Source organism: Gobio gobio, assembly GCF_949357685.1.
Source record: "Gobio gobio genome assembly, chromosome: 8".
NCBI classification, from domain to species: domain Eukaryota; kingdom Metazoa; phylum Chordata; class Actinopteri; order Cypriniformes; family Gobionidae; genus Gobio; species Gobio gobio.
In genome coordinates, this window is record NC_137114.1 from 34,500,853 (window position 1) to 34,526,946 (window position 26,094).

The window sequence follows — 26,094 nt, forward strand, 5'->3', positions numbered from 1 at the left end:
AAAATACACCCAAAACAGGTTCAAAACCAGAAGAGAGATTCAAAATACTAATCTAAGATAAACAGAACAAGGTTCAAAATAATCACTAAACTGATTGCTCAGGGACACTGCTAGACCTCGCAAAGATGAGAGCAATGAGTATGGAAGCCAGGCTATTTTTTCAGAGATAAAATTTTATCCTGATAATATTCAGGAAAATAAAGATTAAATATTATAATTAACAATTACTTTATATTATTTTATATTCTGCCTTGAAATATAAATACATGAAACCTGTGACACTGAACATCTGTTTAGAACATGAAATAATTATTGCATATAATCTCAGGTAGCAGAATTACACAACAGATTTTAGGTGACTTTCAGTAGCCATGTTTAGTCGTATTGTATAGGTGACAGAGAACTTACAAATGCAAACAGCAGTTTACCGTATCTCTCCCACTGAGTTTGAGTGGGTGTATGTTTGTGCCACTGGATGTTAATTATCAGAGTTGTCTTGGCCCCACTATTTGTCTACATAGAGTTAAAGGTCAGTAGCTGTGCATTTCTCTGTAAATGAGGATAAGAGTAGAAATTTGTTTACACTTATACTATGTGCTTTAAAGATCTCATTTAGTTTCTTGCATTTTATTGACTGCTAAGAACTAACATTTTTAACTTCTCTTTTGATTGCAAACAAAATTTAGTACTTAAATTATATACTATTTAGAATATTTAGATTTACACGCTTGAATATTCCAACATGCAACCTTTAATTTGTTCAACCCTGAATTATGCAGTCAGGAACATTCATAATGAACTTAATGTTCATTCTAATGTGCAAGAGTAAAGCTTTTGTGTGTCTTAACATTAACTGCTTGTATTTATCATTTATCAAACTCGTCACAAATAATTTTTTGACCAAACCAAAAAATGTCATATCACAGGTTGTTGAACTGCATTGCCTACATGGTTGAATCATTAATCAGATGATCAATACAAATGTTTTGAAGGACCTCCTTTAGCATGAGAGTCTCTTTAAAAGAGACGGTCCAGTTAATCTCATGACCTGGATGATCATGGCTCTGAACATTAGCTGCTGTTGGAAAGGGCTCCTTCTGCTATCTTTCCTCCTGATCTGTGTCAATGGACAAACATTAGGGCCGTAAGTGTTTAACACTTTCTGCTGAGGAAGGCAGTGTTTTGCTTACTAAGTGTGATAAATTATTAGTCCAACATTTAGTCATTGTGTAAGATAAGTCTTGATGATTTCTCCTGTATTTATTTAACTGATCTGAACAGTAGAGGTTTGCTGTTTGAAAGACAACTTAAGGCATGTATAAGATCATTCATAATTAATAACAGTGTATTTTTAAGAGCAATATTATTCAGAATAAACATGCAAAAATAAAGAATTAAGTCACTTCTTTAAAGAAGTTAGATTTTTTTTTTATGTTTCTTATTGTACCTAACCACTCAGGTGATATTGTATGATCATTATCTCTCCACAGATCTTTCATGGTGACGTTTCCTGCAGTGATCGAGTCAGGATCTGAGGCCAAACTGTGTGCAAGTCTTCTCAAGCCCAATGAAAGCCTTGTCCTGAACATTCATCTGGTTCATGGTAACCAGAACACTTTACTGCTGCAGGAGAAAGTAGAGGAAGAGTTTCATCGCTGCTTTAACTTCAAGGTTTGCCATCAAAATGTGCACAAGATAATGACTATATAATCAGATGGGTGAAATGCAGAGTACAAATTCCAAGTATAGGACACCATACTTGGTTACAAATCACATCACTTTTACTTTCACTTAAATATGTTAGTTTCACCATAATGCATCTAGTCTTTGTGATGGCAGGTTGTGAATGCAGTATATTTCTCATCAGGCTCCTCTGGTTGAAGCAGAATCAGTGCAGAAAATGAAGGTTGAGCTTCAAGGAGAGACTTTCAAGATGACTGAAGAGAGAAAAGTCATGTTCAAGCCTTACCATCCTCTGACCTTTATCCAGACTGATAAACCCATCTTTATTCCAGGACAGACAGGTGAGCTGTGAGTGTCTTCAGTAAATAATGCTGGTGTCACTGTCATCTAAACCCTGATCACAGCTGATGTAACACACATACATTAAGTAAAGCACATTATGATCATGCTATGAGCTGATGTAGCACCATGGGTCAAAAATGACAAATGTTGCACAAACTAGCAGATGATAAAAGAAGTAAACAGTTCAATGGATTTACAAAATTGTAAACAGAAAAGAGGACCAGAAGAAAAGATAAGGAAAGCAGATAAGGATGAGTAGCTTTGAAATCTAACAGGTCATAAAGTGTGTGTTTGAACAATCCCCTCACATTCAAACATATATTCAGCCTAAATATTGTAATTACAAATAACTGATGACGTAAATCTAGCCACAGCCCTGCAGAGTTTAGCTTCAACCTTAATTAAATGTACCTGATGCAGCTAATACAGTCCTTCAGGTTTATTTGAAATCTACAGGTCCGTGTGTTGAAGCAGGATTGGGACTAAACCCTGGCCCTCCAGGAGTTTGACACTCCTGCTATACAGTGCATTCGGAAAGTATTCACAGCGTTTCACTTTTTCCACATTTTGTTATGTTACAGCCTTATTCCAAAATGGATTAAATTAATAATGTTTTCCTCAATTCTACAAACAACACCCCTTAGTGACAATGTGAAAGAAGTTTGTTTGAAATCTTTGCAAATTTATTAAAGGGGTGATGAATTGAGAAATCAACCTTCCTTTGAGCCATTGATATATAAAAGTTAATTGTGATATAAGAATGTCCTGTAAGTTCCGGAGCTGAAAACGTCCTTGACAGTCAAAGAAAAGCTTTTATTGGCACAATCTCAGAATATGACGACCATTGACGTCACAGAATGCAGAAGCGCCGCCTCAAGCCCGCCCACAGACTCGTCGGTCGCGCTACCAAGCAATGAACATGCCGGTTCCAGATCATGTGTGTAAGACTTTGCGCGTTTGTTCGCTTCATTTCACCGCGGAATCGACTATAAACAAGATACAGGTCTAGACTGGATTTGCAGACACATTGAGATTAAAACACAATGCTGTGCCTTCTATATTGGATCCGACAGGAATGGTGCAACACACTTATGTAAGTAAAATATGTTTTTTAGATGTGTTAGAATTGCATTGTTACAGATCGTTTGATATCTACTGATTACATACCGTAGCACGCTGTCACAGGCTCCTTTATTTGAGGTGTTATTGGTTCATTCGTGATCAGACTCGGACTTGAAGGGCCTTAGTCAGGGAGGTGATCAAGAACCCGATGGTCACTCTGACAGAGCTCCAGCGTTTCCCTGTGGAGAGAGGAGAAACTTCCAAAAGAACAACCATCTGCAGCACTCAACCAATCAGGCCTGTGTGGTAGAGTAGCCAGATGGAAGCCACTCCTCAGTAAAAAGCACATGACAGCCCACAGCCCAAAAGGTCTCTCAGACCATGAGAAACAAAATTCTCTGGTTTGATGAAACAAAGATTGAACTCTTTGACCTGAATGGAGGAAACCAGGCACCACTCATCACCTGGCCAATAACATCCCTACAGTGAAGCATGGTGGTGGCAGCATCATGCTGTGGGGATGTTTTTCAGCGTGAAAGATGAATGCAGCAATGTATAGAGCAGTGCTGTAGTACTCGGACTCGGTCTTGAACTCGGTCTCGAGACCATATTTTAATGGTCTTGGTCTTGTCATGGACGTATGTCCATTTGGACTCTGTATTGACTCATACTCGAACATATTAGGAATTAGACTTATTCCCGAATCCGTTCGAGTCCCATTGAAAATATTTCAAGATTATTACTGTACATTAATATTTCTTTAAATTGATGTTTGATTGACACGTCCAATGATTGATGATTTTCTTGTGCGCAACTGTGCATGACTTGAGACGTTAGTGCAAAGACTCCCGCCAGGTTCTCTCCCACACCCGTGACCCGCCCGCTTTCGATTCTATTTTACACTGTGTCCACCTGCCATCAACCTGTAGTGATCCCACTTTCCAGAAAGTCACATTGCTACATTATTTCTCTTCTATTGTCTTTTTATTGGTTTTGGAATTTAACATAATATGAAAATAAAAAATAAAACAACAACAACAACATTAGATACAATTAGTAGCAGATCATAGAATAATTGAAGTCATAATAATAAAGCTATGTAAATAAATAGTAACTGTAGAAAAAATCTAGAGGAAAAAAAAAGAGTACAGTTCCAACTATGGTCAAAAGCATGGTCTTACGCTACATTATATCTCAACTGTTATTTTAATATATTTTCTGTTTACAAAGTATGACAAAAGTGTCACAGAGAAAATCAAATCTTGTTTAATTAAATAATAAAATGAATACAGATACGATGACTGCTGACAGTCTCAACAATGAACATCTTCTCCCTAAAATGTCTAACAGAAGTCCGCCCGCCCTCTCTCCCTCCGGCACATTCACAGTTTTGAATTAAAAAGATTTTTCTGCAGTGCATGCCCTCCGTAACTAAAACATTAATTAAAGGGTTAGTTCACCCAAAAATGAAAATTTGATATTTATCTGCTTACCCCCAGGCCATCCAAGCTGTAGATGTCTTTGTTTCTTCAGTAGAACACAAATGGAGATTTTTAACTTCAACTGTTTCTGTGTCACTCATAGAATGCATGTCAATGGTGACTAAATATATTAGGGTAAAAAAAAACATGCACAGACAACTTCAAATTAATCCATGCGGCTCGTGACGACACATTAATGTCTTAAGACACGAAACGATTGGTTTGTGCGATAAACCGAACAGTATTTATATAATTTTTTACCTCAAATACAACACCATGTCCAACAGCACTGAAAGCGCAGCACTTCCGCAAACACCAGAAGTGCTCTCGCGCTCTTCTTCTTCTTTTTGTTTTACGGCGGATCGCAAACAAATACGTGCATTACCGCCACCTATGTCAGAAATGCTCTCGCGCTCGTATACAGTGAACAATGAGTGACGCATACGAGTGCGAGAGCATTTCTGACATAGGTGGTGGTAATGCACGTATTTGTTTGCGATCCGCTGTAAAACAAGAAGAAGAAGAAGAGTGCGAGAGCACTTCTGGCGTTTGCGGAAGTGCTGCGCTTTCAGTGCTCTTGGACATGGTGTTGTATTTGAGGTCAAAAATGATATAAATACTGTTTGGTTTATCACACTAAGCGATCGTTTCATGTCTTAAGACATGAATGTGTCGTCACGAGCCGCATGGATTAATATGAAGTTGTCTGTGTCTGTTTTTTTACCCTAATAGATTTAGTCACCATTAACATGCATTCTATGAGTGACACACAGCAACAGTTGAAGTTAAAAATCTCCATTTGTGTTCTACTGAAGAAGCAAAGACACCTACACCTTGGATGGCCTGGGGGTAAGCAGATAAATGTCAAATTTTCATTTTTGGGTGAACTATCCCTTTAAATTGAGTTCTATTGTTTTTGGATTTTCTCTGGTCTCTGTCTCGACTCGGACTCAACTCTCTCTGGTCTCTGTCTCGACTCAGACTCAACTCTCTCTGAACTCGATCTCGACTCGGACTCAACTCTCTCTGAACTCGATCTCGACTCGGACTCAACCCTCTCTGAACTCGGTCTCGACTTGGACTCGAATGAGCTGGTCTCGACTACAACACTGGTATAGAGACATCCTTGATGAGAACTGGGATGAAGGTTCATCTTCCAACAGGACAACGACCCTAAGCACACAGCCAAGATAACAAGGGAGTGGCTACGGGACAACTCTGTGAATGTCCTTGAGTGGTCCAGCCAGAGCCCAGACTTGAACCCGAATGTTAGAGCCATAATGCACATTGTGGAAATTTGATAATATTGAAGTAATGTTAGATTAGTTGTTGTACTTGCATTTTTTATAAAGATTAGGAATGTTTAAACTATAATTATATATGCTTTTGTTGTGACCTTGCTAACGGATGAGGTGATTAAGACGTCATAACCGGGTCAGTGGATTGTAAACCAGTGATGGAGCAATACAGCTTTTTGACCGTGGTTCCATATTGTGTTGTTGTTATATAAAGTTAAAAGGTTGTTATTGCTTTGCAGTACAAAAATAAACAAGAATTCAAAAGGAATATAACGACTGGAATGATTTCGTCGCGTCAGACTGGTTACTTTGAACGAATGGTACATAGAAAACTTGGAGAATAAGGATTGAACATCTCTGGATTGATCTGAAAATGGCTTTTTGGTTTTCCCTCATGAATCCAGCTCCTCTGAGGCTGGATGACATGGTGAAGGCGTGGCCAAGGTGGTGCCTATACGCATTGATGTTACACTGTATTTACAACGTAAACTGCATAGGAGAATGACACAGACGAGAAGAAATTGTTGAATAAAGTGTTTATTTATTTTTGCTTTTTGTACACAAAAAGTATTCTTGTCGCTTTATAAAATTAAGGCTGATCTACTGGAGTCACATGGACTATTTTAACAATGTGTTTCCTACCTTTCTGGGCTTTGAAAGTGGTAATTAAATTATGATGAACAAAGGTCTTGTGGTTACGGTTCACATTTGGTTTCGTCATTTAAAGGGGTGAAATATTGACTATAAATGTGTCCCTTACATAAGAGCTGAAGAAGTCAAAAGTAGAGTTTTTTAATTATCATTTCTATATTTTACAGTGAACTTCAGAGTTGTTACCATGGATACAAACTTTGCACCCCTTGATCAGCAGGTCTGATGTGTTTATCTTGCATCTTTTCACCCTCGTTTTCTATTGTATTGTTGAATACATGTTTAATAAATAAACACATTTTTGGTTTTAATCTTTAATTACGGTTTTCTCTTTTACAGTACAGTACAGTGGTTCTTGAGGTAAGAACACAAAACCATTCATAACAAACACACCTCATTGTGTCAACACTGTAGAAATTCTATAATATTTGCGATTTGTGTATTTTCAATTGGCTATTTATACATTTCTTTATTGATAGTCAAGATATGTGTAGACTGTAACTAAATATCTGTACTGTGTCTTTGGCATTAAACAGGACAGTCAAGGTAACCGGATTGGTCAATGGACAAATGTTTCTTCAACAAGGTGGATTTTGCAGCGTTCTTATGATTTAAACCCAGAGGCCCGTCAAGGCATGTACAAACTGAAGGCTTTTATTGGTGACAGGATGATCTCACATGGTTTTGAGGTGAAAAAATATGGTAAGTCATGAAAATAAATTATTTGCAGTGTTGCATAGGAAGACTTTCAATAATGTTTGTATAATATTATCTCATTTGACAACTAATAACTCTAATTTCTGCCTTTTGACTTCTAGTTTTGCCTAAGTTTGAAGTTACTGTAAAAAGCCCAAATAAAGTAAGTGTGGAAGAAGAGGAACTGATTATTGAGGTTTGCGGAAAGTGAGTGGTTTATTTATTTCCTGCATTAAGAGAGCAGTGTGTTTTATCCATTAGTCCCAATTAAGTTACTTTGATTCAATTGTTAATTGCATTCTTATTTAATTTGGTTTTTACGTATCAGGACATCATAAAAAATCATGAGGTCTTTAAATTAGACAAACCTCAGATGAACAACAACACATGACATATTACATTGTGTCCTTATTTATTTAACAAAAATAAAGCCAAAATGGAGAAGCAATGTGTGACAAACAAAGTACAGCATATGATTTAATTGCTTGTATAACCAAATTTAGCATACAACTTTAAGTAATTATGACTTTATCAGTCTCGCACATCGTTGTGGAGGAATTTCGGCCCACTATTCTTTACGTTGAATAGTGTTTTATGTTGCTTTATGTTGCTTCAGTTCATTGAGCTCTCTTATGGTCCCGCCACAGCATTTCAAATCGGGATGAGGTCTAGACTTTGACTGGGCCAGTACAACACCTTGATTCTTTTCCTTTTCGGCCATTCTGTTGTAAATTTGCTGGTGTGCTTGAGATCATTGACCAAATTTCAGGCAAGCTATAGCTGTCGGACAGATGGCTTCACATTTGACTTTAGAATACTTTGGTATGCAGAGGAGTTAATGGTCAACTCAATGACAGAAAGGCGCCCAGGTCCTGTGACTGCAAAACAACCCCAAATCCTTATCCCTCCACCACTGTGCTTGACAGTTGGTATGAGGTGTTTGTGCTGATATGCTGTTGTTTAGTTTTCGCTAAACGTGGTGCTGGGTATTATGGCCAAGAATCTCCTTCTCTAAGATCATTGCTGATGTCTTTCCTCCTTGGCATTTTGTTAACACACACCTGAATGCTCCAGACTAGCAAACTGCCAAAACTTCTGCTTTTAGAGTTGGTTGTGCTTGCTGATGATGATCAATTAATCAAAGGTCTTTGATTAGCAGCACCTGGTTGCTACTCACCCTCTTAATTCCTACAGAAGCAGTAAGGGTGTACTTAGTTTTTCACACATGGTTTCTCCATTTTGGCTTAGTTTGTGTTAAATAAACCATGACACTGTGCAATATGTCATGTGTTGTTGTTCATCTAAAGTTGCATTGACTTAATTTTAAGACCTGCCAAGGACCAGAGGTTTTTTATGTCATGTCATGTCATGTCCTGATACATAAAACAATAGAATTCAAAAGGGTGTACTTTCTTATTCACATGACTGTATTAGTTGCTTAACTCAACGCTGGGCTGTAGATGAGTTGCTTGTACCTTATTCACAGATACACTTATGGACAGCCTGTACATGGTAAATCATGGGTGAAAGTGTGCCGTAATAATTTTTCCTACCATACCGATTACACCAATCCAGTGTGTTTAGAGGAAACCATTGAGGTGTGTGAGTTGAAGCGCAATACAAGTAAATTACTGCCACATTATCTTTCCTCCATTTATCCAATTAAACCACTTTTTAGTTAATATGCTATGTTTGTGTTCATTAGATAAAAAAGACAGGCTGTGCCATCCATACCATAGATACATCAGTCTTTTTGAACGCCACATTAAAGGATAGGCTGCAGAATTCTCTTCATGTTGAGGCAACGGTTACAGAAGAAGGAACAGGTGTGCTCTTTACCTACATTTCTTAAATTTCTAATTTTTGATGTTTTACTTTTATTTAAATAAATATTTATTTTGGTGTTTTTACCATTTCCAGAGATCACCATGAAAAAATCTGAATCTGTATCTCTCACTTATGAAATCGGTAAAGCCACATTTACTGAGCTGCCCAAAACATATGAACATGGATCAGTTATAGAAGGAAAAGTAAGTCTAAAATGAGTTTGTCTCTGTTCATCACCATTGATATGTACAGACTTATTCCTTAATTTATTCCTTCAAAATCCTATTTTCAACAGATCAAAGTCTCAAATTTCAAAGGTGCACCAATTCAAAACAAAGAGGTTTATCTTATGGAGGGTCACACCTGGTCCCCAAACCTGCTCCTAAATCTGACTACAGACAGCGATGGACTGGCCAGCTTCTCTTTTAATACATCCAGCCATTCTAAAAGTGATATTAATCTGATTGTAAGAGTTTTTTTTTGTTTTTTGTTTTTTGTTCCCTGAAAAGTTCAATTGCATGAGTTATTTCTGATTCTCTGTTATCCAGGCAAGTGTCTATAAAGAGGGCCGTTTTTATGGCCACAACACGCCTTACATCTCTGCGGATATAAAACCAGTTCAGCTCTTCCAGCCTGCCACTCCATACACCCCAACACTAAGTGAATTGATTATAGAGGATACTGAGCAACCATTAAAGTGTGACTCTGAGTTTACAGCCACCATCAAGTATTATTTTGTTGGAGAGATAATTGAAGACTTCAAAACTGACATTGTCTATATGGTGAGAACATGTGCAGTTTGTACATTATTACAGAGATGTTTTTGTTTAACAGTAATATTTGGCTGCACTAGTCAGTTTGTTATCAGAGTGTCATCTGTCTGTTTCAGGTCTTGTCCAAAGGAGTGATCGTTCATCATGGATATGAGAAGGTTGAAGTGAAGATTTCAAATGGAGCAAGAGGCACAATGTCAGTCAAAATGTCTGTTAGTGCAGATCTGGCTCCTGTACTGCAGATTCTGGCATACTGTGTTCTGCCCAGTGAAAATGTTGTTGCTAGTAGCAAAAATTTCAACATTGAAAAGTGTTTCAAAAACAAGGTATGTGTTGTAGCTTTAGAAATGAACCTCTTTAAAAACTGTATTACTGACTCAATTCTAAAATAAATCCTATTCACTGTTCTCACAGGTGTCTCTGCAGTTTTCTCCTGATAAAGCAGTTCCTGGTGAGAAAAACACTCTCCAGCTCTCAGCTCAGCCTGGTTCACTGTGCGGCCTCAGTGCTGTAGATCAGAGCGTCCTGATCCTGAAGTCAGGAGAACGTCTGGATGTTGACAAGGTGAGATGCTTTAAGATTCAGTATTGCGTCTTTATGGTGGGAATCTACAGTGTGAATCTAGTGATAATGTATTACTGCTATGATCCATCAGTGTTTAAGCTGACGTCCCGATCTCAGGAGAATTAACATTAATTTTCATTCTTACTCACCAAAATGCAATTCAAGTTTTGTTGGAAAATGCATGAATTATTTAGAAATCATACTGATTCCCGTCACAGATCTTCAACCTGCTGCCAGTGCAATCAGCGTCAGATTATCCTTATAGTGTTGAAGATGAGCGTGAGTGTCTGCTTGTGAGACCCCGTCGAGCTGTGCCGACAGACAACACCTATGAATCCTTAAAGGTAACAGGTGGATTATATGTGTCAGTGCAGTAGATAATGATTGGGAGAGGAAATACTGCACATGCACTAGTACATGCAAAAAAGTCCTCTTGATTATACTAACAATTTGTATTTTCATGACTTTTAATGTGGATCTTCATTGACATTTGACAGAGAGTGGGATTGAAGATGGCAACAAATTTGGTTGTGCAAGTCCCTCGGTGTCTGTCATACAGAGGCTTGATGTATCACCGTAACCATTATATAGGTACATGAATATTATTACAATTCAAGATGTAATGATTTAATGTGTAGGTGCTTGTAATGAAATATGTTTCAAAAAATAAAATATGTTCAATTTGTGAAATTGTGAAATTCATAAAATTCCACAATTATAGTGATGTAGTAGGAAAAGACAACGTTTTTTTCTGGGTTATTAGTTAACTTTGAATCAGTGTTATTTATTATTGGTAACAAAAACTTATGTAAAATAAAATTAAAACATTAACTTTGGCAGCTCTGAAACTAGAAAACTCTGAAAAGAATAAAATAAATCTGTATATTAAAATAAAATAATGTGCATTAAATTGATGAATTGCTTTCCATTTGCTGTTCACCTATGACTGTATGTAGACTTGACTATTTTACATGCTTATTTTTGCATTCATATCACTTAAAACTACAAAATATCACTCTTTTTCCAGTGATGAATCGTGGTGATGGTGGTTCAGTGATGATGGCTTCACCACTGGGTGGTGGTGTTAGTAACACTGACAGAGGTTCTCCAGCAGTGACGATTCGGACCGTCTTTCCAGAAACGTGGATCTGGGAACTTGCTGAAGTGGGGTATGTGAAAGGTAATCAGGACATTTAACATCATTGTGAGGTTCGTGTGACGGTAAGGAAGAAGACAAAAGGGGTCGGCTTACTGGAACTCGTGCTGGTTTATTGAACTTAGTTTACTCAGGTTATAATACTGTGCACTTCGCACAAACATAAAGGTTCCTCATAAAGTTTCATAAATTCTCAATCGTCGGTTTCTCTCCAGCAGTTCCTCTCTCTGCTTTCTTTCCCAGCCGATTTCCAGTCTGTCTCTCCGTCTCCAGCTCTCTCTCCCTCTCTCTCGTTTCCTCCCGGCCTATGTACTCTCTCCAAGCCAATTACTGCAAAAAGAGACAGGTGTTCATCATTTGTACTTGATCCACTTTCGTGCCGCTCGTCCTCTGACTCTCTCTCCCGTCACAGAATTCGCTAAACCACGCCCCCCTCGCCACAATCATATTTATCTTATCGTAACTTTAATACATCATCTCCCTTCACGCCCACAGGACAGAAAATACCCTTCTTGGTGAATTTATTGTGAATCTAGTTTTTTATCATCTGTGTGCTGAATGTTGTTATTTATTACAGGAAGAATATCAGAGTCAGAATCAAATATGCCTATTCAAAGTTCACACTTACATATAATTTATGGAGAGTAGATTTAAATGTGTATTTGGTGTGCTGTCTGGGGGGTAGTTTGGCCCGAACCCAGAGAACCCCCCCTGTATGTAAGTGGTTTAGAATTAAAGCGTGGAGAAAGGTTGGTGGAGGGATGCTGATAAACTTTCAATGAATGGAGGTAAGACTGCTGCATATATATATATATATATACACCTCTTATTGTTGATTAACTGAGTGCTCTCCACTTGTGTCAATTATCTGAATGTGCTTCCCCCGAACCTTGTTAACCCTCTGGAGTCTGAGCTCTTTTGGGGCCCTTTAGAAGTTTTGAAATGCTCTGACATTTGTGTTTTTTTCAGTTGCTTATAAACACATTAATGGAAAAAGTGTAATTACACTGTATTCAGCACAAACTGGGCTACCAGAATATGTGAGCAACATGTATGTACATGCTTGTATTTTTGAGAGAAAAATGTTTATGCACGGATTTTGAAAAAAAAACAAAAAACACAACTCCGTGAACAGACAACTCCGGTGAAAAATGAACCTAGGGGTAATTAACACATGGTTATCGAGTAGATTGTTCTCTGGGATGCGTTTTAATGACAATCGAATGTAAAGGGTTTTATCTCTAAAAACAGATTAGTTTATAACGCTATTCTATGGGGCACAGAATAGGTAAAATTAAATCGCTAGTTAATACCACTAACAAGGCACAAAATAGCCTCATACTAACACGGTAACATAATGGGGGTCCCTACGTGCAAACCGAAGCATTGAGAACATTGTAAGTGTACAAACAGTTTAATAAGAAGATATTTTATAAAGACAGTACATTACGCATATACAGACAGGAGCCATCTTGGAAAACAGTCTCGACGAGTCGAGCCACGAACGCTGTGCTAAGCTGAACTTAATTCCTATCGACCAGCTCACTTAGCACCGCATTTGTGGCTCGACTTGTCGAGACTGTTTTCGAGACTGTATACTAGCGTTATAAGCTAATCTGTTTTTAGAGATAATACTCTTTACATTCGATTTTCATGAAAACGCATCCCAGAGAACGATCTACTCGATAACCATGTGTTAATTACCCCTAGGTTCATTTTTCACCGGAGTTGTCCTTTAATAAAACATAATTTCACGATTTCCCATTTACATATAATTTATGGAGAGTAGATTTAAATGCATATTTGGCGTGCTGTCCGGGGGGGAGGCGGGCTGTCCGGGGTGGAGGGCTTAGAGCTCGGAATTTGGCCCGAACCCAGAGTTCCCCCCAAAAGGCTAAAGAGCTTAGGACAGCCGCCTGGCTAAATACCCCCCAAAGGAGTGCCGAGCTTGGAGGGGTTGGCATTTCGAGGAGGGGCCTGGTTGTCTGGTTGCAACCAGTCGGGAGGTATCGCACCATTCTTGGTGGGAGCAGTGTGCAGCCTTATACATGGGAGACCGCCTGGAAGAGAAAACAGAAAAAAAAGAAAACAAGACCTTGACTGAGAGATTTGTGGATACATACCGCTTTCTCGCTTTGTGGAAACTTTCCACTTTCTCACTGTGTTGAAAATCTCCACTTCCTCGCTACGTGGAAACCTTCCACTTTTTCGCTACATTGAAAGTATTCACTTCCTCGCTGCGTTGAAAGTATCCATTTCCTTGCTACGTGGAAACTATTCACTTCTCACTGCGTGGAAACTTTCCTCCTTCTCACTGCGTGGAAACTATTCACTTCTCACTGCGTGCAAACTCTCCACTGACTTGCTGCATGGAAACTTTCCACTTCTTACTGGAACGCTGAAAAACAGGAACGAAAAGCATGAGTGCTTGACCAGGAGATTTCTCACTGCTTCCCCTGGGAGACAAAACTGCTCACTGGACAGAGAGAAAAAAACCCCCCAGTGGATGGCCTGGGTTTGGTGGGCGTTTTTGATGTGGAAAAACGGTTGGTCCTAATATAGCTTTTGAAAGCATCTGAGTACCATCTCCCGAGAGCTTGGATCTGCTATTAGGAGAGGCCTTTTTGAGCTGCTGAGACTGCCACCCTGATGCGGAAAGAGTGGCTTGAGAAGTTCTTTGCTGGGACATCTCCATCATGTCGTTAGGCAACCTCCCTATCCCGCCGATTCCCGCGGTGTTTTTTTTAGCCGCCCATTCCCGCCCGCAGCAAAATTCACACCGCCCGCTCCCGCGAGATTTGCGTTGGGTCCCGCGGGACCCTGCGGGACTCAATCCCAATGCAGCCCTCTACTGCAGAGCTCCACTATTTGCTATGTGCTATTTGACTTACTGAAAGACATCTTTTCACAAGTATTTTTCAGTTGTATTTATATCTAAATGTTATGAAATCACAATTATAACAATTATCCATCCATCCATCCATCATCTTCCGCTTATCCGGGGCCGGGTCTCGGGGGCAACAGTCTAAGCAGAGACGCCCAGACTTCCCTCTCCCTAGCCACTTCCTCCAGCTCTTCCGGGGGAATCCCTTCCGGGAGACATAGTCCCTCCAGCGTGTCCTAGGTCTTCCCCGGGGCCTCCTCCCGGTGGGACGTGCCTGGAACACCTCCCTGGGAAGGCGTCCGGGAGGCATCCGAAATAGATGCCCGAGCCACCTCAGCTGGCTCCTCTCGATGTGGAGGAGCAACGGCTCTACTCTGAGCTCCACCCGAGTGACCGAGCTTCTCACCCTATCTCTAAGGGAGCGCCCAGCCACCCTATGGAGAAAGCTCATTTCGGCCGCCTGTATCCGGGATCTTGTCCTTTCGGTCATGACCCGCAGCTCATGACCATAGGTGAGAGTAGGAACGTAGATTGACCGGTAAATCGAGAGCTTTGCCTTACAGCTCAGCTCCTTCTTTACCATGACAGACCGGTACCTCGACTGCATTACTGCAGAAGCTGCACCGATCCGTCTGTCAATCTCCCGTTCCATCCTTCCCCCACAAGACCCCAAGATACCTGAACTCCTCCACTTGAGGCAGGAACTCTCCACCAACCTGAAGTGGGCAATCCACCCTTTTCCGACTGAGAACCATGGCCTCGGACTTGGAGGTGCTGATTCTCATCCCAGCCACTTCACACTCGGCTGCAAACCGTCCCAGTGCACGCTGAAGGTCCTGGTCTGAGGAGGCCAACATGACAACATCATCCGCAAAAAGCAGCGACGAAATCGTATGGTCCCCAAACCGGACACTCTCTGGCCCTTGGCTGCGCCTAGAAATTCTGTCCATAAAAATTATGAACAGAACAAAGGGCAGCCCTGCCGGAGTCCAACATGCACCGGGAACAGGTCTGACTTACTGCCGGCAATATGAACCAAGCTCTTGCTCCGGTCGTACAGGGACCGAACAGCCCTAAGCAGGGGGCCGCCGACCCCATACTCCCAGAGCACCCTCCACAGGATGCCACGAGGAACACAGTCGAATGCCTTCTCCAAATCCACAAAACACATGTGGACTGGTTGGGCAAACTCCCATGAACCCCCCCAGCACCCTGGAAAGGGTATAGAGCTGGTCCAGTGTTCCACAACCGGGACGAAAACCACACTCTTCCTCCTGAATCCGAGGTTCCACTATCGGCCGAATTCTCCTCTCCAGTACCCTGGCATAGACTTTCCCGGGAGAACAATTATATTTCAATTATATACAATTAATTATAACAATTAAAATGAAAATTTTTTGTCAAAGTTTAGCATTTTTTTGTACTGAAATGTTTTTTTTTTTTTCAATGATGTAACATTATGACTAGAATCAAACCTGAACCAGAGAAAAGTTGGAGTCTTTAGAGTTTATCATTTATTTCAAACATAATTTCTTATAATTCTACAATTTTAATCTACACTTCAGTTACTAGCTGTAACAGAACAAAATTTAACAGAAATGAACAGTTATATTACATATTGAGTAAAAAATACACAACATGAACATCAAAATGTAATGAACTGAACAGCAATAACAAGCAATAACAAGTGTGTGTGTGTGTGTGTGTGTGTGTGTGTGTGTGTGTGTGTGTGTGTGTGTGTGTGTGTGTGTGTGTGTGTGTGTGTGTGTGTGTGTGTGTGTGTGTGTGTGTGTGTGTGTGTGTGTGTGTGTGTGTGTGTGTGTGTGTGTGTGTGTGTGTGTGTGTGTGTGAGCATGATCATTTTGCATTGTGGATGTTTTATGCATTGTTGGAAGTGTGCCACTTCATTTCTGTATGCGTGTTCTGTGTTGATTCTGTTTTTGAGGATGTATTTTGTCCATTTTCTAAGTGGGGTGTCCAGAGACCCTGAGTGTGACCCTTTTTGTCACACGAAAATAAAAACAGATATCAATCCAATTTATTTTTTAATAAAAAAAATGTATTTGTTGACAACCGTACAAAGTCTCATGCCATTTGGATAAAGGGAACATTTTTTATTTTATTTGAGCAAACGTCCTTTGGGGTCAGAAAAGACCCCAAAGTCCGGAGAAGGGTTAAAAACTGAGAATGGTACCATTTATGTGTTTCACATTCTTTCTGGGAAAAGAAAGCATTGGTTCTGAGAAAAGAAGTTCTAGTGACAGTTCTAGTGTGTAAAAAAAAATGGCTTGAGCGCACTTTTCGGTGTGTGTGTCAGACAGCAGACAGCACAAGACTGCAAGGAGTTGTTTTTCGCAAGTTATTGTGTTTAATTACTCTTTATAACGTTAAGCAAGTCACATAAATAACAGTCGTGTACCCAGTCTATTCTCTGCTATATGCGTTGACCGAAAACATACAATTTTCACAATGTTGAAGTAGCCTATTAAAATCATTCAGATATTGCATGCCCTTGCAATATGCATATTACGATATGTACATTTGCAATATTTCAATATATTGTGCAGCCCTAATCACTGCATTGGCAATGGAGAAACTTAGCCAGAGAAACTCGACTCCTGTGGGAGCAGAAGGAACAGCACTGTTGTGGCAGTGCAGAAAATTGTCCAGAGAACTGAGATCTTGTGGGATCAGAGGGAACAGCACTGTTGTGGCAGTGCAGAAAATTAACCAGAGAACTGAGATCTTGTGGGAGCAGAGGGAACAGCACTGCTGTGGAGGAGAAAAGGTTAGACGGACAAATGGAGAAACACATTTGTGTAACCAAATGGGACTCTTGTTTTGAAATTGCTATACCTTATTGCAGGGTGCTCATTCAAATTCATATGAGGAAGATCAAATATACATTCTTAAGCTGCGTTCACACTTGACGTCTTTTTTGAAGCTGCCAGGGAATGAGTACTGCATCGAAAGACGCACTGGGATATAATTCCTTTATCTCAAAATACTGAAGTAATTGTAAAATCACATATAAATATATTATATATATATATATGTAATGTACCGCTGTACAAAAATGTGTCGAACGTGATCATCCGCGCGCATCCGTTGTGTAGAATACTTTGAAAGACGCGCGGACATTGCTGTGTGCGTGACGCCTCCGGGCGCGGTAAGTGAAGTATACCCGGGCCTTTACAATGTCCGAGAACTGCTCTTGCAGCTGAGTCTGTCATCATGGTTCTAAAACACCACGTTATTAAAATTCCTTTAGAACGTCGATTATTGAAGTTTGTGAATTGTTATAAGACAGAATCGCGATTGTGAATCGTGGGAAAGACCCAATTACATTTGGGGAAAGGGAGAAATTAGTTTACCGTGAATGCTGATGGAAGCGGCTGAAAGTTTTTTTTAGGTAGCTTATAATTTTGTAATGGAAAGATTTTAGCATTGTAGAATTACTTCGAGCGGTGTGCGAAGCCATGTAGCCTAAACAGCGTGAGTGGGTGGGCGGGGCGAACTGCTGGAAATGCCGTCCATGCTGATAAACTGTCAATGAACGGAGGTAAGACTGCTGTGTAAATATGAAGACTTCAGATGCAAAAGCCTCTAAGTCCGTCTGATATTTTTCTTTAAAATAAGCAGGGGCGCTGCTAGCAATTTTGGGCCCTATGAAAGAATATGATGTTGGGCCCTCTACCACACCAACCTAGCTATCCAAAATCTGTCTGCAATTTAATAATACTGACCGTTTAAGCTCTGCTTGCTTAACCCAGAATGCCCCAATTGGCTGATGAAACATTGATTAAAATTAAGATACAATTTCTACAAAACAAAATTTAATGAAGTGGTCACAATCATGTCTGACCCACTCAATGTCTCCTGGCATTGCGCATCTTATGTGTCCTATCTCAGGCTGTTCACTTTTCATAATCGAAACAGATTGACAACATGGACATAAAAAAAAAAACATTATAATATTTCAACATAACTAATTATTACTAATTATCTCAACTTGCTTCTCCCGAACCTTGTTAATAAAACATAATTTGTTGTAATTCCTCCACAGGGACTCTGGATCAGCTCAGGTTCCTGTCACCGTTCCTGACACCATCACTTCTTGGGAGACGGAGGCCTTCTGTCTGTCCTCCGAGGGTCTGGGTCTAGCTCCTCCTGCTCAGCTGACAGTTTTCCAGCCCTTCTTCCTGGAGCTCTCTCTGCCTTACTCCATCATCCGTGGGGAGATCTTTGAGCTGAAGGCCACTGTCTTCAACTATCTGTCCAAGTGCATCATGGTGAGATTTCAGACTCAGTCTAATCAAATCATATCAAATATGCCACTAATCATGTGTGGTTGATTGACAGGTTAAAGTGACTCCAGCTCCTTCCTCAGACTACACTCTCAAAGCCTCCTCTGATGATCAGTATTCATCCTGTCTATGTGCTAACGGTAGAAAAACCTTTAAATGGATCCTCACTCCTTCTGTTCTTGGTGAGTTTTCCAGTCTGAATCATTGTTTCTCAGTGTTTGTGTCTGTTGTATCTTCACGTACATGTCTTGTGTTGTAGGAGTCTTGAATATTACAGTCAGTGCAGAAGCAGAGGCGTCCCAAACTGTGTGTGACAATGAGATTGTGAGCGTCCCAGAGAGAGGACGCATTGACATGGTCACACAAAGTCTGCTTGTACAGGTCAGTGCATGTGAAACAGATTTCAGACATCATTTACCCATGATCCTAATGCTGCTTATGTCAGTATGATGTGTTGATGTGATTGTTTTATGATGCAGGCAGAAGGAACTGAAAAGACAGAGACACACAGCTGGTTACTGTGTCCAAATGGTTAGTCTGCAAATGTTTCATATATGTTGGTGTACAAGCACTGATAATGCTGAAACCCTTTTGCTTTTGTTCAGTTTTTTGGGGACCAAGCAGTGAAAATATTTTTTTTGACTCATCAATATGTTTGGCCTAAAGTCTGTAAAGACTAATTGGCTCTTTATGTTCTCAACAAAAACTCCAACTTCATGAAAATTAGTACACATTGCAAAGAAGACATTTCGAGGACACACCAAATTTGAGGACCAATAGAGGGAGATAAAATATACAGTAATCAAAATATTCTCATATGACATTTTAATTGAGAACTGAAATTTGTCAGGCTTTCATGACAACTGTAATGTAGTTGTTCAGATGTGCCAAATGTTGAAATTGTGTCTTTTCTCCCTTTTTGCAAAGTGCTTGAATCACAATAATTCCTGCTTATTATTATTATTATTATTATTATATTATTATTTTAATTATTATTGTGACTTCACAGATGGTATTAGAATGTAAATTGTATAGCGTTTTTCTGCTGATCTCTGATATGTGTTTCTGTCGGTCTGGTTCATAGGTGACAGTCTCTCAGAGGAAGTGGCTCTGGCTCTTCCTAAAGATGTAATAGAGGGATCAGCCAGATCCTCTGTTTCAGTCATTGGTAAATTATATTTACATATACTAGCAGAAATGAGGAGATTGGGTTTGGAATTATAGTTTGTTTAATTTGTTTATGATTTACAGGAGACATATTGGGTCGGGCACTGAGGAATCTTCACGGATTATTACGGATGTCGTACGGCTGTGGAGAACAAAACATGGCTGTTCTTTCTCCCAATATTTACATTCTGCAGTATCTGGAGAACACGGAGCAGCTCACCTCAGCCATCCGAGAGAGAGCCACAGGCTTCCTGAAGAGTGGTGAGAGACATAAAACATGTCAAGAAAATACTGAGACTGTTTGATACCAAATGATACATTTTTCAACACACCTGAATGTCATTCACTAAAGTTGAATATTCAGACACATTGAGTCAACCCAAACAAACTGTTGAAGTATTAACCATTATCACACTAAACAGGATACCAGAGACAAATGAACTACAAGCATTTTGATGGATCATACAGCACATTTGGTTATGGTGATGGAAATACATGGTACATATATTTTCACTATTACTTTTGTTAAACAGAAATAATATCAAGATATTCTACAATAAAAAACCAAGAGGATGGTACAAAACACATTTAAAAAATGTACCTCTCAGTTTAAAGGATTTTTTTTTAGATTCATGATGGATATTTTTTTTAATTATATCTTCCACACCACCAGGTTGACTGCCTTTGTGTTGAGGTCATTTGGCAAAGCACAGAAATACATTTTCATTGATCCACAAATTATTCAGAGTGCAAAGAATTGGTTAATAAGCAGACGGGATTCAGACGGCTGTTTTATCCAACAGGGAAGATTGTTCAACAACAGAATGAAGGTCTGTCAGCTTCTATCTATATCACTCTATCTCTCTCTAGAACGCATCGCAACCAATTAGAAATGGCCTAGTAACTATATAGGAAATCTGTAATCTAAGACCTGTAAATGTTTAAGCTTTAAAAAACAACAACTGTAGACCTCTCAAGCCAACATCAAAATTTGTCTTGATGAACTTTCCATTAATCGTTTGAGTGTGTTGCTTTATTTATCTTTTATTGCTTATATATTCCAGGGTGGAGTGAATGATAATGTGACCATGACGGCCTACATTACAGCATCATTGCTTGAACTGGAAACTCCAGTCACAGTAAGTTCATCTACAGGAAACGCATTATAAACTCATAGAAAAATGACCCTCACAGCATCTGTTTCTCTGTTTTTGTCACAGGATCCTGTTGTCACTAAAGGTTTGTCATGCTTGAGGTCCATCATCGAGGACGTCAAAAACACTTACATCACTGCTCTGCTCGCCTACACTTTCAGTCTGGCTAGAGACACAGACACTCGACAGCAGCTTTTCAAGAAACTGGAGGATGTTGCTATTTCAGACGGTAAGAGGTTTGTTTCTGATGACTTTCTGTTGTCTTTTATGACTGTACTATTGTTTTTTGTCATGCTCATTGAGTTACGCGTGTGTCTTTTGTTCTTAAGGGTCTCATCTCCACTGGTCTCAGTCTGCATCTGCTGATGACTCTGATTCTCTGGCAGTGGAGATCAGCTCATATGTGCTGCTGGCTGTTCTCACTGCAGATCCAGTCACTACAGCTGATCTGGGCTATGCTAACAGGATTGTCAGCTGGCTTGTGAAGCAGCAGAATGCTTATGGAGGATTCTCCTCCACACAGGTTACTCAAACTACTCAATCAAACATATTATTGCTGAATGTGCTAGTGTGAAGGACTAAAAGTGACATTACTGAACACATTTATTTCCCAGGACACAGTGGTGGCTCTTCAGGCTCTGTCTTTGTATGCCACCAAAGTGTTCAGCTCTGACGGCTCCAGCACAGTGACTGTACAGTCAGCAGGAGACACTCACCACTTTGATGTCAATCAGGACAACAAGTTACTGTTCCAGGAAAAGCAGCTGCAGAACGTTCCAACCAAATACAGCATTGAAGTGAAGGGCTCAACCTGTGTGTCTGTGCAGGTCTGCAATGCGTTCAGCTTCATTTACTCACACTCATTATCTCTCTTGGTATTTTATGGTTATTCTGCTTTTACATGGTTTATTAATTTATGTTTGTTTGTGTTGACTCTCTCAGATGGCTCAGTTCTACAACATTCCCACTCCTACTGAAGCTAAAACTTTGAGCATTGATGCTAAGATTGAGGGAGATTGCAAGAAACCCCTTGGACAGTACCTATTGCTAAATTTCACGGTGACGTAAGAACAATAACTTTATGCAATAAGACATGATTTTGGTTATGGTTATTTACTTCAGTCAACATGAACTCTGATGGTTCCTATTTATTTGTCCCAGATATGATGGTCCACAGGCAAGAACTAACATGGTCATTGTGGATATTAAACTCTTATCAGGATTCACAGCTGATCCATCAATGGTGCGTTTGACTATGTGAAGTGATTCATTATTAGATTTACTGTACTGTCGCTGTCAATCCACTGTACGATGGTGCAGATGGCTGATATTGTCCTGCTTACTTCTTGTTGAACAGCATTTATACTGTGCATCTGGAAAGTAGGCTATTCACAGCACTTCACCTTTTCCACATATTGTAATGTCACAGCCTTATTCCAACATGTATTACATTAATTATCCTCAAAATTCTACAAACAATACCCCATAATGACAACATGAACAAAATTAGTTTGAAATCTTTGTAAATGTATTAAAAATAAAAACGAAAAAAAATCACATGCACATAAGTATTCACAGCCTTTGCCATGACACTCAAAATTGAGCTCAGGTGCTTCTGTTTCCACTGATCATCCTTGAGATGTTTCTACAACTTGATTGGAGTCCACCTGTGGTAAATTCAATTGATTGGACATGATTTGGAAAGGCACACACACGTCTATAAAAGGTCCCACAGTTAGCAGTGCATGTTAGAGCACAAACCAAGCCATGAAGTCGTGAAGAAATTTTGGCAGCATTGAAGGTCCCAATCAGGGGAGATGGGCCTTAGTCAGGGAGGTAACCAAGAACCCGATGGTCACTCTGACAGAGCTCCAGCATTTCTCTGTGAAGAATGGAGAACCTTCAGAAAAACAACCATCTCTGCAGCACTCCACCAATCAGGCCTGTATGATAGAGTGGACAGACATAAGCCACTCCTCAGTAAAAGGCACATGACAGCCCATCTGGAGTTTGCCAAAAAAGAACCTGAAGGACCCTCGGGCCATGAGAAAAAAAATAAGGCACCACTCATCACCTGGCCAATACCAGCCCTACAGTGAAGCATGGTGGGGGCAGCATCATGCTGTGGGGATGTTTTTCAAACTGGGAACTGGGAGAATACTCAGGATCGACGTAAAGATGAATGCAGCAATGTACAGAGACATCCCTGATGAAAACCTGGTCCAGAGCGCTCTGGACCTCAAACTGGGGTGAAGGTTCATCTTCCAACAGGACAATGACCCTAAGCACACAGCCAAGATAACAAAGTGGCTAAGGAATAACTCTGTGAATGTCCCTTGGTGGCACAGCCAGGGCCCAGACTTAAACCTGATTCAACATCTCTGGAGAGATCTGAAATGGCTGTGCAAATCCAACCTGATGGAGCTTGAGAGGTCCTGCAAAGAAGAATGGGAAAAAAACTGCCCAAAAATAGATATGCCAACTTGTGGCATCATACTAAAAAGACTTGAGGCTGTAATTGGTGCCAAAAGTGCTTAAACAAAGTTTAAAAAAATATATATTTATATTTTCAGGAAAATTTAATCCATTTTGAAATAAGGCTGTAACATAACAAAATGTGGAAAAAGAGACGCTCTGGGAATACTTTTCGGATGCACTGTAGCTTACAGATAATAGCTCTCCAGTTGGGCATGTGACAAATCATACATTTATTTTTAAATCACTTTTTCCACAGCTTGAAACTCGAATCACTTCAAGTGCATCACTTGTGGAACGGGTCGATTCTAAAGATGATCATGTCCTCATGTATTTGAAAGAGGTGGGAGAACAGCAACATTCGTATAAGTTACAGTGATTCATTCACATTTTGTCTAAAATCTTCAATAATTTCCATGATTTATGTTTATCCTCCTGCAGGTTCCAAAAAATATTCCAGTCAATCACCAGTTACAATTGAAACAGATTGTTCCTGTGAAGAATCTCAAGCCAGCTGTGATTAAAGTTTATGATTACTACCAAACAAGTAAGATTTTATGTGCCATTTTTTTATTATGTTATTCAAAAGTATCAGTTGGCATTAGGCTAATTTCTCATTATCATCATTTCCCCGCAGGTGATCTGTCAGAGACAGAGTATTCATCCCACTGTGAATGAAGTGTCATTCAGTTCTGCACCTTGGAGAAACATGTTTGAATACTGACAAAATGTTTTTATTCACTGTTTATATATTCCTTTTTCTGGGCAAATTTGTTTCCTGATTAGCCTTTGTTTTATTAAACCCAAACAACCTGAAAACACAGGTGAGCTTTTTGTATTTTTGTTCTTGATTTGTATTCTAAGCCATTTTTTAGTTTAAACAGACTATTTTATGAAAATGTTAACAAGAAATAGTGCACTTCAGGAAATCAGTCAAGATACTACAGAAATCTGTTTAAGGATATGTAAAATAGAAATGTTCTAAAAAAACTTGTTTAGATTTCTAACTACTTGAAAGGACATGAATGATTTGTTAAGCATTAAATAATTCAGCAATGTCAGTTAATGCTCTTAAAGATACATTTATCTCGCAAAATTCCTGATGTAGAGTCTTTTTTAAGGCCGAAATACATCCAAAACAGGTTCAAAACCAGAAGAGAGATTCAAAATACTATTTAAATATTCACAGGGGAAATAAACAGAACAAGGTTCAAAATAATCACTAAACCGATTGCTCAGAGACACTGCCAGACCTCGCAATAGCCATGTTTAGTCGTATTGTATAGGTGGCAGAGAACTTACAAATGCAAACAGCAGTTTACCGTATCTCTCCCACTGAGTTTGAGTGGGTGTATGTTTGTGCCAATGGATGTTAATTATCAGAGTTGTCTTGGCCCCACTATTTGTCTTCATAGAGTTAAAGGTCAGTAGCTGTGCATTTCTCTGTAAATGAGGATAAGAGTAGGAGTTTGTTTTCAGAAGATCACATACACACACACACACACACACTTATACTATGTACTTTAAAGATCTCAGTTGATTTCTTGCATTTTTGTGACTACGAAGAACTGAACTTTTCAACTTCTCTTTTAACTGCAAATAAAATTATGGGTAAGTGTGAACTCGTGAAATTTATGTTTTATAAACAAAATTCGGGAGGAGCACGGTCAGATAATTGACACAGGTGGAGAGCACTCAGCTAATCAACAATAAGAGGTGTGTATATATACACGTAGCAGTCTTACCTCCATTGACAGTTTTCCAGCATCCCTCCACCACCCCTTCTCCACACTTATTTTATCAACCACTTACATACACGGGGGGTACTCTGGGTTCAGGCCAAATTCCGAGCTCGAAACCCTCCCCCCTCCCCTCAGCACGCCAAATACGCATTTAAATGACTCTCCATAAATGATATGTAAGTGTGAACTCGTGAAATGAATGAACGTGTGACAGTTCAATCTTTTTCCATCATGTTTTGTCTATTTGTTTAGAATATTGCCAAGGGTATTCTGGTGATGGTTTGGAAAGTGGGATATGCATTGGTAAATTTTAAAGATAATTTAAAGACTTAACTGTGTACATTATGCAGATGAGTACCACATGGGAAAGAAGGGTGGGCCACACAGTGTGACCCCTCTGATGCCAGCAGCCAATCACAACACTGGAATGGAGAAACGCCAAATTACAATCTCATCCTCATCGGAAGGGGATAAAGGTACCCTTTCAACAGACACTCTTTGTTCTGAGTCTGTCCTGCAAGGGTGAGACATAACAGATACACCATAACATTCTGAGCCTCTTGTTCATCCAGAGAGATAACAAGCTTGTGTCTACAGCTTGTGAGGCTGCAACAGATACGACAAGGTTATGAGCCTCCAGGCCTCACTCCTGTCATCTGGTGGAGGGCCGGGGGAGAATCTTTTGACCCTATTTTGGTCAAAGAAAGAACTCATTCCCCCATCCCTGAGCCCTCAGTGTCCGTGGATGGCAGTGTGCGCCACCCCACTCTCGTCCCCCTCTGGCGCCAAACTCCTTTCAGAGCAGACCGCAGTGGAACGCACGTATATATAA

The 26,094-nt window shown here is 39.8% G+C and overlaps 1 protein-coding gene across 4 annotated transcripts; it reads left to right on the plus strand.

Moving 5' to 3' along the window:
* The first annotated feature begins 1,037 nt into the window (after positions 1-1,037).
* LOC307131078 (alpha-2-macroglobulin-like) lies at positions 1,038-25,140 on the plus strand. 4 transcript variants are annotated; one of them, XM_079824497.1, is made up of 34 exons: positions 1,038-1,144; positions 1,491-1,671; positions 1,868-2,024; positions 6,685-6,737; positions 6,857-6,877; positions 7,054-7,219; positions 7,336-7,420; positions 8,700-8,811; positions 8,919-9,039; positions 9,134-9,243; positions 9,336-9,506; positions 9,589-9,822; positions 9,930-10,139; positions 10,228-10,377; positions 10,596-10,721; positions 10,875-10,968; positions 11,405-11,546; positions 18,484-18,709; positions 18,780-18,906; positions 18,984-19,105; positions 19,204-19,255; positions 19,809-19,892; positions 19,976-20,152; positions 20,314-20,389; positions 20,565-20,721; positions 20,956-21,030; positions 21,112-21,274; positions 21,375-21,568; positions 21,660-21,872; positions 21,988-22,109; positions 22,207-22,288; positions 23,780-23,863; positions 23,962-24,067; positions 24,158-25,140. In XM_079824497.1, exons 1-34 carry the CDS (start codon positions 1,044-1,046, stop codon positions 24,196-24,198), a joined length of 4,335 nt encoding a protein of 1,444 aa, XP_079680623.1. In that variant the 5' UTR covers positions 1,038-1,043; the 3' UTR covers positions 24,199-25,140. The 4 variants fall into 4 exon arrangements, with proteins under 4 accessions (XP_079680623.1, XP_079680624.1, XP_079680625.1 ...); XM_079824498.1 differs by having other exon boundaries at positions 1,045-1,144; positions 11,432-11,546; XM_079824499.1 differs by having other exon boundaries at positions 1,046-1,144; positions 1,868-2,031.
* The last annotated feature ends 954 nt before the right edge of the window (positions 25,141-26,094 follow it).

What these genes read in the sequence shown, in the direction of transcription:
- LOC307131078 (XM_079824497.1), top strand. Translation starts at nt 1,044, where the DNA reads ATGACCTGGATGATCATGGCTCTGAACATTAGCTGCTGTTGGAAAGGG. An exon ending in AACGTCTGGATGTTGACAAG is followed by an intron (nt 10,378 to 10,595) that starts GTGAGATGCTTT and finishes TTCCCGTCACAG; the next exon opens with ATCTTCAACCTGCTGCCAGT. An exon ending in TCACAGCTGATCCATCAATG is followed by an intron (nt 22,289 to 23,779) that starts GTGCGTTTGACT and finishes CTTTTTCCACAG; the next exon opens with CTTGAAACTCGAATCACTTC.